Source organism: Cyclopterus lumpus, chromosome 19, assembly GCF_009769545.1.
Source record: "Cyclopterus lumpus isolate fCycLum1 chromosome 19, fCycLum1.pri, whole genome shotgun sequence".
In the NCBI taxonomy this organism is placed as follows: Eukaryota; Metazoa; Chordata; class Actinopteri; order Perciformes; family Cyclopteridae; genus Cyclopterus; species Cyclopterus lumpus.
The window spans coordinates 17,494,158-17,506,657 of record NC_046984.1 but is presented as its reverse complement, the minus strand read 5'-3'; the positions used below and the strand labels follow the sequence as shown (position 1 = coordinate 17,506,657).

Below are 12,500 nucleotides of genomic sequence, written 5' to 3'. Positions count from 1 at the left end.
TACTACTACTACTACCACTACTACTACTACTACTACTACTACCTCTACTACTACTACTACTACCACTACTACTACTACTACTACTACTACTACAACTACTACTACTACTACTAGTACTACTACCACTACTAATACTACTACTGAGTCCTCTGTACTACTGCCTTCCTATATGTTACTTAAAATAGCACTGTGCCCTTTTTTTGTCTTTGCTTATTCTCTCGTTTCATAAAAAAAAAAAAATATATATATATATATATATATATATATATATATATATACATACACACAGTATATGGCTTTCCTTTTAATTGTACATATTGAGTGTGGTCCTTCGGAGCGAGTCATTTAATAAAAGGAGGGTTTGTGTAATAATAAAACAAAGCTTAAGACGAGCTGAAGCGGATCAGCTGTTTACTCCGGCAGTGCATGGAAACGGGGGATTGATGGCAACCTCGTCGGCTAGTGGCGGTGAATAAGTCACCGGGGAAATGGAGCGGAAACTAGCCGGTCGCAGCTAGTCTCCACATTCTTTGGTTACACTATTTTGTCTTGCGAAGCAATTTGGGGGATTTTGCAGGTTTTTCAGCACCTCCGCAAGTCATGCAGCCTCTAAACCGTAATAAAGAAGCCTGGAAAGTGTCCTATAAAGACGGAGAACATCAAACATGTGCTGGTGGTTAAAGCGCTTGTTGAAGCGAGCGGAGAACGTCATGGAACGTACGTTTAGCTTTTGGGGTACACTATACTTGGGTATTTTACATCTTTATACCACATTTCAGAGGGAAGTATTGCACATTTTACTGCACTCCGTGTATTTCACAGCTGTGGTTAATGGACCGTTTTGAATGGTAGATAGAAACACACGTGTTGCGGTGAACACACGTGTTGTGTTGCGGTGAACACACGTACGTGTTGCGGTGAACACCCGTGTTGTGTTGCGGTGAACACACGTGTTGCGGTGAACACCCGTCGGCTCACCGAGCTCCGGCAGACTCATTTGTTCTGTTTAGTGTTTTCTGAATAACTTTATTATCGCGGCTGCTTTCAGCTCAAAGTGGTCACCGGTTTTTATACCTTTGACAATCAAGCTTTTAGCAAATGAAGCGACAGCTTCATTAAACGCTCCTCCTTAAACCTCTTCTGACCTCATCGGTGAAGAAATATGAAATATTCAAAAAGGAATGAATAACTACTAAAATACACCTTTGAGTTAAAGCTTCATTTGAGTGTCTTCGGGGATGATATCATGAGGGATGTCAACGCTCAGGAAGGGATTCGCCCTAAATCTCCATAACGTAAACACCTTTTGTTCCACTATTGACCTTCGCTGGTGGAGTCAGCTGACGGGAGGTCTTTTAGGATGCGTTTGAATGGAGATTACGTTAATCCTGAAGGTGCAATGAACCTTGCAGTGTCAAATTACTGGTGAGCTGAATTACCTCCCCCCCCCCCCCCCAAACCACAGCTCAGGCCGATAGTAGTGTCGCTATATTTGCAGGTATTTGGTCATAGATCGACTATAACTATACCTGTCAATCACCTTGAAGCCCCGCCCTAAAGCATCCCCTGCTTTATGGTCTGTTTGACTCTAAATGACCATAATTTACTAAATGAACATCAGTCTGTATTGAAGAAGACTTGAAACTAGAGATTGAGACCAAAAACTAATGTTTACAATGTTTACTGAGGGAATAAATCAAGAGAAGTAGAGTCATTTATATAGACTTCTATACAACCAGAGGAGTCGCCCCTTGGTGGTCAGGAGAGAGAATGCAGCTTTAACACATGAAGCATAGACTTCTATACAACCAGAGGAGTCGCCCCCTGGTGGTCAGGAGAGAGAATGCAGCTTTAACACATGAAGCATAGACTTCTATACAACCAGAGGAGTCGCCCCCTGGTGGTCAGGAGAGAGAATGCAGCTTTAACACATGAAGCATAGACTTCTATACAACCAGAGGAGTCGCCCCCTGGTGGTCAGTAGAGAGAATGCAGCTTTAACACCTGAAGCATAGACTTCTATACAACCAGAGGAGTCGCCCCCTGGTGGTCAAGAGAGAGAATGCAGCTTTAACACATGAAGCATAGACTTCTATACAACCAGAGGAGTTGCCAAAGTCGCAAGGATTCTTCCTCTAGGGACCATGAATGTCTGAACCAAATGTCATGACAATCCATGCTCAACAGTCTGAGTGACGGTACTGATAATATAAATGCTTACATATGGGTCATAATGTTGTGCTTTTGTCAGGTTACTCAAGTTCAGAATAACACAGAAGGTGAAATATGTGTCTGGGAATGTCTGCTTCTCACAACACACCCATATGTTATTAACTAGACTAATCAATTAGAATTATACCCCTCCTCGATCGCTCAGCACCAATCAGAAGTGAGGATGATGTTTATGTAAGGCCGGACTTCCTGGTTCTAGAGGAGTTGTTGTAACCTCAGCTTGTACTTTGCTTGTGATCAGAGAATAAATCTACCAGAACAAGAGAAGTTGTTGGCTGAATTCTTTGAAAGGCTCTTCCCAGGCAGACGATTCTGAACCACAGATTTCTCCTCAGGAGAGAACGCCAGACACGTGATTCACAGAGCAGATCTGTTTGCTGCAGCAATTAACTTTCAGTTGTACTTTAAAGAGTTAAGACCTGAGAATGGACTGCGGTGCAGAGGAGTTCAGGGAGAGTTCGACACCAGAGCAGAAATCTAAACCACTTTACTTAAAAAAAGAAAAAAGAAATCTGATCTCTAAAACATCGACAGAATCCCAGCACGTCGAAACAGGTCCGATTATTTAGCTCTGCGCCTCAGATCAAGTATTAAGAAGCACTGACTTCACTACATTTATGTCCCGTTTGGATTGTTTTAACAGACTTAAGCGTCTCAGACAGCAGCAGTTTACACCTCATTTAGTAACAGCATCCCATCTTTGTTTTTAAGCCCCGACACCAACGCGTCGTCTTGTCTGCAGCAGTCCTACTTTGTGTACTCGCGTCGTCTTTCTACACTTTGCTCTCGCTAATTTGTATGCTCATGCTAATTTATTTTGGTGTACTCAATTACGTAAACAGGATTTTGCCCAGGGGGGGGAAGACGAGTGAGGGGAGGGTGAAATCAAATTAAATCTGTCTTTTTTCATTCTACAGTTTCTTGTTCGGCCGCGGCAGCTCGACAAGGGGCGGACTTACTGGTGGTGTTGTATCTGACGCCGTAGAACATCTCCGGACAGGGTCGCGACACCATCTGGCCGGCGCTGCTCCTGGGCCAGCAGGTGCCGATGCCGTCGATGGAGGTGTCGCAGTACGGTCCCGAGCCTGCGGCGCAAAGGACAGCAGAGTCAGACAGACAGGCGGGCGTTCCCCCGGCAACGGTGAACAACGCTGACAACGCTGACAACGCTCCAACGGCGCTGGCAATAAAAGTGTGCGCTTGGAACAATGTGTTTGTGTGCACGGGAGTTAATGATCACTCCGGAGTGTTTGTCTCCGAATCTATTTCCAGCATTGTCTTTGATATTTTGGCATCTATATCTGAGTTCTGATCAAAACTCGTTCCCCTCCCGGGGTATTCCACGAGAAACTCTGCTTTGTTTCACACATTGTTGGACTCACCGCTCCACTGACCCGTGGCGTTGCTCAGGGTTTGGTTCCAGGAGGCCAGCGACTGTACTGCAAATCCAGAGGGAAAGACATCGATCAATAACCTCGATCTTCGTTTGCACACTCCAAAAGACGGGCTATGGAGATCTCATTACGTTCAGCCTAACGGCTACAAAGGGTGCGCATTAAAGGGTAACGGTAAACTCTGGTGACAGACCTTTCCTCCAGCAATAACGGGACGGTCGCAGCAAATATGAATGTAGACGTGCCCCGAGGGTAAGGCTATTATTTTTTTGCAATAACTAAAGAAGATTTGGATTTTTTTTTAAAGATCCAGGAATAAGGATGTTCTGCACGTTGACGCCTCAGTCTGATGGATTTTTTTAAACCAAGGGTTCATTTTGTGGTGAGAACAAATTAATGAATGAAAAATCTAAAAATGAGAACAGATTAGTTAAAGAAATATCCTCAAACAACTTCAACAACTAAACCTGACATTTAAAAGCATCTATTTTCCTTCTAAACTTCATTTTTCATTAAATGTGTGGATGGTTGTTTAGTTACGTTTCATAAAGTTACATCAGAACGTCTGCGCAGGGCGGTTATTGACGGTAGTTACATTGTTACACATTGTGTTGTTACGTTGTGTTGTTACATTGTGTTGTTACATTGTGTTGTTACATTGTGTTGTTACGTTGTGTTGTTACGTTGCGTTGTTACATTGTGTTGTTACATTGTGTTGTTAAATTGTGTTGTTACATTTTGTTGTTACATTGTGTTGTTACGTTGTGTTGTTACGTTGTGTTGATACATTGTATTGTTACATTGTGTTGTTACGTTGTAATGTTACATTGTGTTGATACATTGTGTTGATACATTGTGTTGATACATTGTGTTGTTACGTTGTAATGTTACATTGTGTTGTTACATTGTAATGTTACATTGTGTTGTTACATTGTAATGTTACATTGTGTTGTTACATTGTGTTGTTACGTTGTAATGTTACATTGTGTTGTTACCTTGTGTTGATACGTTGTGTTGTTACATTGTATTGTTACATTGTATTGTTACATTGTATTGTTACGTTGTGTTGTTACGTTGTATTGTTACATTGTGTTGTTACGTTGTAATGTTACATTGTGTTGATACGTTGTGTTGTTACATTGTATTGTTACATTGTATTGTTACGTTGTGTTGTTACGTTGTAATGTTACATTGTATTGTTACGTTGTGTTGTTACATTGTGTTGTTACATTGTGTTGTTACATTGTGTTGTTACATTGTATTGTTACGTTGTGTTGATACGTTGTATTTTTACATTTTGTTGTTACGTTGTGTTGATACGTTGTAATGTTACATTGTGTTGTTACATTGTGTTGTTACGTTGTGTTGTTACATTGTATTGTTACATTGTATTGTTACGTTGTGTTGTTACGTTGTATTGTTACATTGTATTGTTACATTGTGTTGTTACGTTGTGTTGTTACGTTGTATTGTTACATTGTGTTGTTACGTTGTAATGTTACATTGTGTTGTTACATTGTATTGTTACATTGTATTGTTACGTTGTGTTGTTACATTGTGTTGTTACATTGTGTTGTTACATTGTATTGTTACGTTGTGTTGATACGTTGTATTTTTACATTTTGTTGTTACGTTAACCGTGTGGCATTCTACGTTAAAGTAGATACGAGGCCAATTTAAAAAGTACTTATGAAACTTATTTCCTGGTTTGGAGAAACGTTTTCTTTTGACTGGGTTCATTTATCGGCTCCTTAACAGATTAAAAACTCCCCTGTTGCTTTTCTCTGTTATATTATAGCACACAGAATATTTTGGGGGTTTCTGGGCGTTGTTGTTTTCACTTCATCTCTTGACGTGTCATTGACACGAGTTGGAGCCGCACTTTATATTTAACATCGTGCAATGAGTCATCTAACAACATAATAACACAGCCCATTGTTCTTCCTCATCTTCATGAGAAATAAACCAGGAAGCAAATAACACAATCATTCGTGTTTGTGTGTGTGTGTGTGTGTGTGTGTGTGTGTGTGTGTGTGTGTGTGTGTGCGTGTGTGCGTGTGTGTGCGTGCGTGTGTGTGCGTGTGCTCTCTGGTTGTGTGCTGTGGCTCACAGTGTTTAATAACTCTTACTGTACTTGTGAGGTCTACATGGAGACGCACTAACAAGAAAAGACATGTTGTCAACACAAGCGTTTAACATTTGGCGTTCATTTAAACGTGAAAAGGAGATCAATTCAATCTGGGAGCGCTGCTCGCGGCGCAGCGACAGGAAGCTCGACTGGCTTTTTAAGAGCCGTCGCTGGAGTTGTGCAACGACGGGACTCACGTGAGACATTTCCCGACAGCATGAGCAGAGCTTCGCACGTCAGATCTGCCAGAGAGCCGGAAGGCAGGAGGCTCATGATGGCGCACACCTGGAAGCAGAGAAGAGAAGACATCAGAATCCAGCTGAAAGACGCGCTGCCCTTGAGCCCTTGAGCAGACGATGATGCGTTAACAACTTCTCTGGACTCATTGGGATCATCCCCCCACCAGCCCCCCTGCTAACACTCTTTCATGTTTACTGATACAAGGATGCAATCTGGCTGAGTGCGACATTCATTCATCCATCCATCCATTCATCCATCCATCCATCCATTCATTCATTCATCCATCCATCCATTCATTCATTCATCCATCCATCCATCCATCCATTCATTCATTCATTCATCCATCCATCCATCCATTCATCCATCCATCCATCCATTCATTCATTCATCCATCCATCCATTCATTCATTCATCCATCCATCCATTCATTCATTCATTCATCCATCCATCCATTCATTCATTCGTGGTTGCAGCGACTTCACGTGTACGTAAAAGGCCGTTAAATAGTTAAATAGTTAAATAGTTAAATAGTTAAATAGCGTTACACAACTCAGGAGCTGGTTGTGTGCTGCGTGTCACAAAAGGAGACAACCTGGTTTGGTCACATGACTCTTTTTTTTTTTGACGCCACGCCGGACGTCTTGCGACCGCCGGTTTGCACGAGCGCGGACGCACCGGTGAGGAGGAAGAGGAGGAAGAGGAGGAAGAGGAGGAAGAGGAGACAACATCTTTTTGTAACTTTTCTTTGGCTGCTTAGCCTTTCTCTCGTTGACCCGGCACGTCGCTGCGAATGTCCTCGAGAAGAACGGACCCCCGGACGCCGGAGGGCGGCTGCTGTTACCCATAGCAACCAGCTCACTCCTCCAACAGTTTGACGAGCGGGTCAGAGAACTACGGCGGCACCCTCGGGTGCTCCTCTCTTGGTTTGTCCGTTCTGGGCTCCTGTAGAAACTTTGATAAAGAAACACGTGTTTTGGTTTTAGCTCACGAGGTCGACGCCGTCATCGACGGTCCGTGTTTCATGCAGCCGACGGCTTTAAAGTCTGTTTCTTTTTGGTAGAGTTGTGGGGTCGTCATCGGGGTCGTCATTGGGGGTCGTCAGCGGGGTCGTCATCGGGCCGTAAAGGGGTCTTAAAGGGGTCTTAAAGGGGTCTTAAAGGGGTCGTAAAGGGTCGCAGATTGCCGGGAGGAGAGCGGACGCCGTTCGTGAGGCGACTGGCTAGCTAGTTAGCTCGCTAGCTACTTCCACCATGCTCTCATGCTACACTGGTTACAGCAAAAGGAGCCAAATGGAAGGTTGCAACTTTTCTGGCTGACGTCAACGTGCTTTCCCACGGCGAGACGAGTGTGGATGAAGCATTGAAGCATTGAATCATTGATTCATTGAAGCATTGCAACATTGAAGCATTGAAGCACTGAAGCATTGAAGCATTGAAGCATTGAAGCATTGAATCATTGCAGCATTGAATCATTGAAGCACTGAAGCACTGAAGCATTGAATCATTGAATCATTGCAGCATTGAAGCACTGAAACATTGAAAAAAGTCAATTGTTTCTATTCTACTATTTCTATGTAACTGTTTATCTTCCTCCCTCCAGCTCTCTGCGGCTTTTAATACGCAACTAAGTGACTAATCTATTGCTTCTTATTCCTTCTAATTGTTTATTTTTATGCAAATAACCAACACAGACTATAACAATAAGTAACAAAAGACGACATTTAGATGTCCACTGACTTCAGGACCACCAGGAGTAAACGTGACGCTCAACTATGAAGAACATATTGTGGTATGATTTAAATGTGATGGAGGGTCTCTTTGTTTCCTGGGTGACCTTTGACCCGTAGACGTCCTAACCCCGCGTATCGTTCCTCCTTCAGGGAGAACATTCTAGACCTGCGTAGAAATGCAGCTTCAGTACACGCAGCTGCATATTGTGTCCTTTTAATATTTTCCTCTTATATTCAGAGTGCGTCGCAGCCTCGAGGTGTGTGTGTGTGTGTGTGTGCGTGTGTGTGTGTGTGTGTGTGTGTGTGTGTGTGTCACAAAATGTCCCCGGAAACCACCTCAAACACTCTGAAACTGGGAACTGAGCAGGTTGAACTTCTCTGATTTAGGAACTGGAAAGAGATTTAAATCATTGGAGAAGAGGGCGTGTTCTTCATCCACGTTTTATAATCCGATCACGTTTTGCATGAAAAGCAATCTGCAGAAATTGGACACGATAAATGACGTGAAGGAAAAAATACTATTAATAATAATAATAATAAATAATAATATTTCTCACCGAGCATTTTGAATAATTATTTAAACATAGTTTTAAAAGGTACTTGTACTTCACTTTCATTTTACTGCACAGCATTTATCTGACAATATCATGCAGATTCAGTATTATTAGGTTTATTTTGATGTCTATATTTTACACTCAAGTAAAATATCAGTGATGAAGTTTCATGTTATATCTATGAGGTCATGTTTTGACCCTATTCACCTTCATAATGAAGCTTTCTGCAGAGGGGTTAGTTCACACAGCATTCAGAGACTCATTTATACACATTTATTAATAAAACTATATATTATGAAGCTTTATGCAGAGGGGTTAGTTCACACAGCATTCAGAGACTCATTTATACACATTTATTAATATAAACTATATATTATGAAGCTTTATGCAGAGGGGTTAGTTCACACAGCATTCAGAGACTCATTTATACACATTTATTAATATAAACTATATATTATGAAGCTTTATGCAGAGGGGTTAGTTCACACAGCATTCAGAGACTCATTTATACACATTTATTAATAAAAACTATATATTATGAAGCTTTATGCAGAGGGGTTAGTTCACACAGCATCCAGAGACTCATTTATACACATTTATTAATAAAACTATATATTATGAAGCTTTATGAGGAGTTAGTTCACACAGCATTCAGAGACTCATTTATACACATTTATTAATAAAACTATATATTATGAAGCTTTATGCAGAGGGGTTAGTTCACACAGCATTCAGAGACTCATTTATACACATTTATTAATAAAAACTATATATTATGAAGCTTTATGCAGAGGGGTTAGTTCACACAGCATTCAGAGACTCATTTATACACATTTATTAATAAAACTATATATTATGAAGCTTTATGAGGAGTTAGTTCACACAGCATTCAGAGACTCATTTATACACATTTATTAATATAAACTATATATTATGAAGCTTTATGCAGAGGGGTTAGTTCACACAGCATCCAGAGACTCATTTATACACATTTATTAATATAAACTATATATTATGAAGCTTTATGCAGAGGGGTTAGTTCACACAGCATCCAGAGACTCATTTATACACATTTATTAATATAAACTATATATTATGAAGCTTTATGCAGAGGGGTTAGTTCACACAGCATTCAGAGCCTCATTTATACACATTTATTAATAAAAACTATATATTATGAAGCTTTCTGCAGAGGGGTCAATACAAACATGGAGAAATGTATCTGTTGACAGTATTTTCTGAACTATGAAGTGATGCAAAGAGATTTCTATACATTCTTCCGGTAAAAGACGTTGACTCTGATGAGTCAACACAATGAAACAATTATTTTGAACATGGATTTAACCAAAGTTCATGTTTATGTTTTGGAAATGTGTGAACATTAGGTTCAGAGGATTCGGGACTATATTCTCAGTGCCGCAGCTCTCCCAAGTGACTCAGCCTCCGCAGCTCGTCATCTCGGGGGAAGCTTTTCAAGAGTTGGACATGTTAATTGGACTTTTTTTTTTGCTTTCTGGGATTCCGAGCACTGAGAACCGGAAGTGAGAGGAGTGCATTAACACTTTTAATCTCCAGTGTCCCAAATCCGGCTTCTTTTTTTTTTTTTTTCCAGCATCAGCATCTGAGCTCCAGTCCCACAGTAACAAGACCAGAGGGAGGGTTCCGGTGGTCCGGGATCGGGTTCTCATGCCATGTCGACCCAAACTCACGGCTCACGTTTCAGTGCAAACAGCTGATCATAAGATGCAGATTGTTGTTAAAGTAAACACCGACTGAGCGGAAGCTTTTCATCTCATGGATCATCACGAGGGGGTCGAATCACCCCGATTAGAGAATAAGAGTTTATGAAGATATTATTTAATTAAAAGTCCGGTTCAGAAACATAAAGAGATGAAACTTACCTCGAGCAGACAGAAGCCTTTGCGACGCATTTCCATCCTTTGACGTTTCACATAATGTTCACGCGCGTCAATAAATGTCTTCTGGTGACTCCGTTGTATCCACGAGACCCCCCAGCACCCCAAAACACCCCAGCCCCCCCCACACCCCACACACCCCTTCTGCGGGACCACAAAGTCCCAAAATAAAAGAGCAGAAGATGAAGAAGATGCCGCTTCAACGTCCACAGCGCGAGAGGCACCGACAGATCTCTCCGCTCACGAGCTGCACGCGCGGGTCGCAGGACCCCTTCAAGTGTCTCCGGTCAGGTTCGGGTCGCAGGACCCCTTCAAGTGTCTCCGGTCAGGTTCGGGTCGCAGGACCCCTTCAAGTGTCTCCGGTCAGGTTCGGGTCGCAGGACCAGGACCCCTTCAGGTGTCTCCGGTCAGGTTCGGGTCGCAGGACCCCTTCAGGTGTCTCCGGTCAGGTTCGGGTCGCAGGACCCCTTCAAGTGTCTCCGGTCAGGTTCGGGTCGCAGGACCAGGACCCCTTCAGGTGTCTCCGGTCAGGTTCGGGTCGCAGGACCCCTTCAGGTGTCTCCGGTCAGGTTCGGGTCGCAGGACCAGGACCCCTTCAGGTGTCTCCAGTCAGGTTCGGGTCGCAGGACCCCTTCAAGTGTCCCCGGTCAGGTTCGGGTCGCAGGACCAGGACCCCTTCAGGTGTCTCCGGTCAGGTTCGGGTCGCAGGACCCCTTCAGGTGTCTCCGGTCAGGTTCGGGTCGCAGGACCAGGACCCCTTCAGGTGTCTCCGGTCAGGTTCTGGTCGCAGGACCCCTTCAGGTGTCTCCGGTCAGGTTCTGGTCGCAGGACCCCTTCAGGTGTCTCCGGTCAGGTTCGGGTCGCAGGACCCCTTCAGGTGTCTCCTGTCAGGTTCGGGTAGCAGGACCAGGACCCCTTCAGGTGTCCCTCCGGTCAGGTTCGGGCTGGCTCGTGCGGGTCTCAGGACCCCTTCAGGTGTCTCCGGTCTGCCTCGGGAACTGAACGCGCTGCGTCAGCTCGCGATTCGCCGGCTGGAAACCGAATGCACCTTGGAGAGAGACGCGCGCACCTACCGCGGACTCTACCGCACCCGCTCCTCGACTGGCCCCGGACCAACACACACACGCGCGCGCACACACACGCGCGCACGCAAAACAACAATTACTCCCTTTGCTGGCACGCTTTTTCTCCGCTGGTTACACCATCGTGTTCCTCCTCCTCCTCCTCCTCCTCCTCCTCTTCCTCCTCCTCTTCGTCACTCCGCATCCAGCTGGTGAGTCCCGCGCGGAGCCGCCGCGGTGCGTTCACGTGCGTCGCCCACGTTGTGCCACTTCAAACCGGAGGAAGAACTCGATTCCTCGCCTCGGAGTTAATTATGCAACGGGCTCTCAGATCTAATCTGTAATCCCTCCGCGATCAGGTCCACGGGGCTGTGGGGAAAGTGGACGCGGCAGAGGGGGTTTTGGGGGGGGGGGGGGAGGGGGGGGGGGGGGGTCCACGCGCATTACTGAAGAGAAGCCGATCCGGGAGAAGGGAACCCTTCTAACACGTGTCCCGGTCCTCCGTTGAACCGGTGCCAGACTCTGAGTTACCGGATTTGGCTGAGCTGATGGACAGATGGTCCCACTGAGTCAGTGAAGTGAAGCAACGGGGATCTGTGCAAAAACAAACACATGCAAATGAGTTCCCAAGAAACGTGCTCTTTAAAAAGAGTTATGTAATGTTCAGATCAATCAATCAATCAATCAATCAATCAATCAATGACAGCCAGGATCCTCAGTGGGGTCCATAATTAAATCTAATGGGTCATAAAATGATTAAAGGGATGAGAAAGAACAAGATGCAATTACTCTGCTACACAAAACCGTGTTTTATTGTTGACTTTTCTCTATTTATGGGCTATTTAAATGAGCCATAACTGATTTAGTTGTGGCCACTTGGGGGCAGCAGAAACAAGTTGAAGCACAACGCGGGCATAGCGTCAGGACTTAGCGTCAGCTCAGGTGTGTTTTTTGCTCTGTTTTTGGTCTCCACCGCCCCCTGGTCGCCGAAAAGATCGTGAAATACTTGGTTAGGTTTCAGAAAAGATCGTGAAATACTTAGATAGGTTTTGGAAATGAGTTTTAACTCATTTATTAGGGAACTAAATACTAAATATCTTCTTCTAGCTTCTCAAGCACAAAGATAGAAAACAGGAACATCTTTGAGTTTTGACTTCATATTATTGCCCAACACTTCACAGGTGTGACACCCCCCCTCCCCCTCCGGTACTCTGCTTCCTGTCCGTATTAATCTAAATTAATATAT

At 43.9% G+C, this 12,500-nt stretch overlaps 1 protein-coding gene across 2 annotated transcripts in view; it reads right to left on the bottom strand.

Moving 5' to 3' along the window:
- crhr1 (corticotropin releasing hormone receptor 1) overlaps positions 1-10,259 on the bottom strand; it is a 46,557-nt gene extending 36,298 nt beyond the window's left edge. The window contains exons 1-4 of one of the 2 annotated variants that reach the window (XM_034558750.1): positions 10,179-10,259; positions 5,952-6,039; positions 3,615-3,671; positions 3,192-3,317 (exon numbers count right to left, since the gene is read on the bottom strand). In XM_034558750.1, the coding sequence (XP_034414641.1) occupies positions 3,192-3,317; positions 3,615-3,671; positions 5,952-6,039; positions 10,179-10,214 (307 nt within the window). In that variant the 5' untranslated portion in view covers positions 10,215-10,259. The remainder of the gene's footprint in view (positions 1-3,191; positions 3,318-3,614; positions 3,672-5,951; positions 6,040-10,178) is intronic. The other variant, XM_034558751.1, reaches the window with a different exon arrangement.
- Between the last annotated feature and the right edge of the window lie 2,241 nt (positions 10,260-12,500).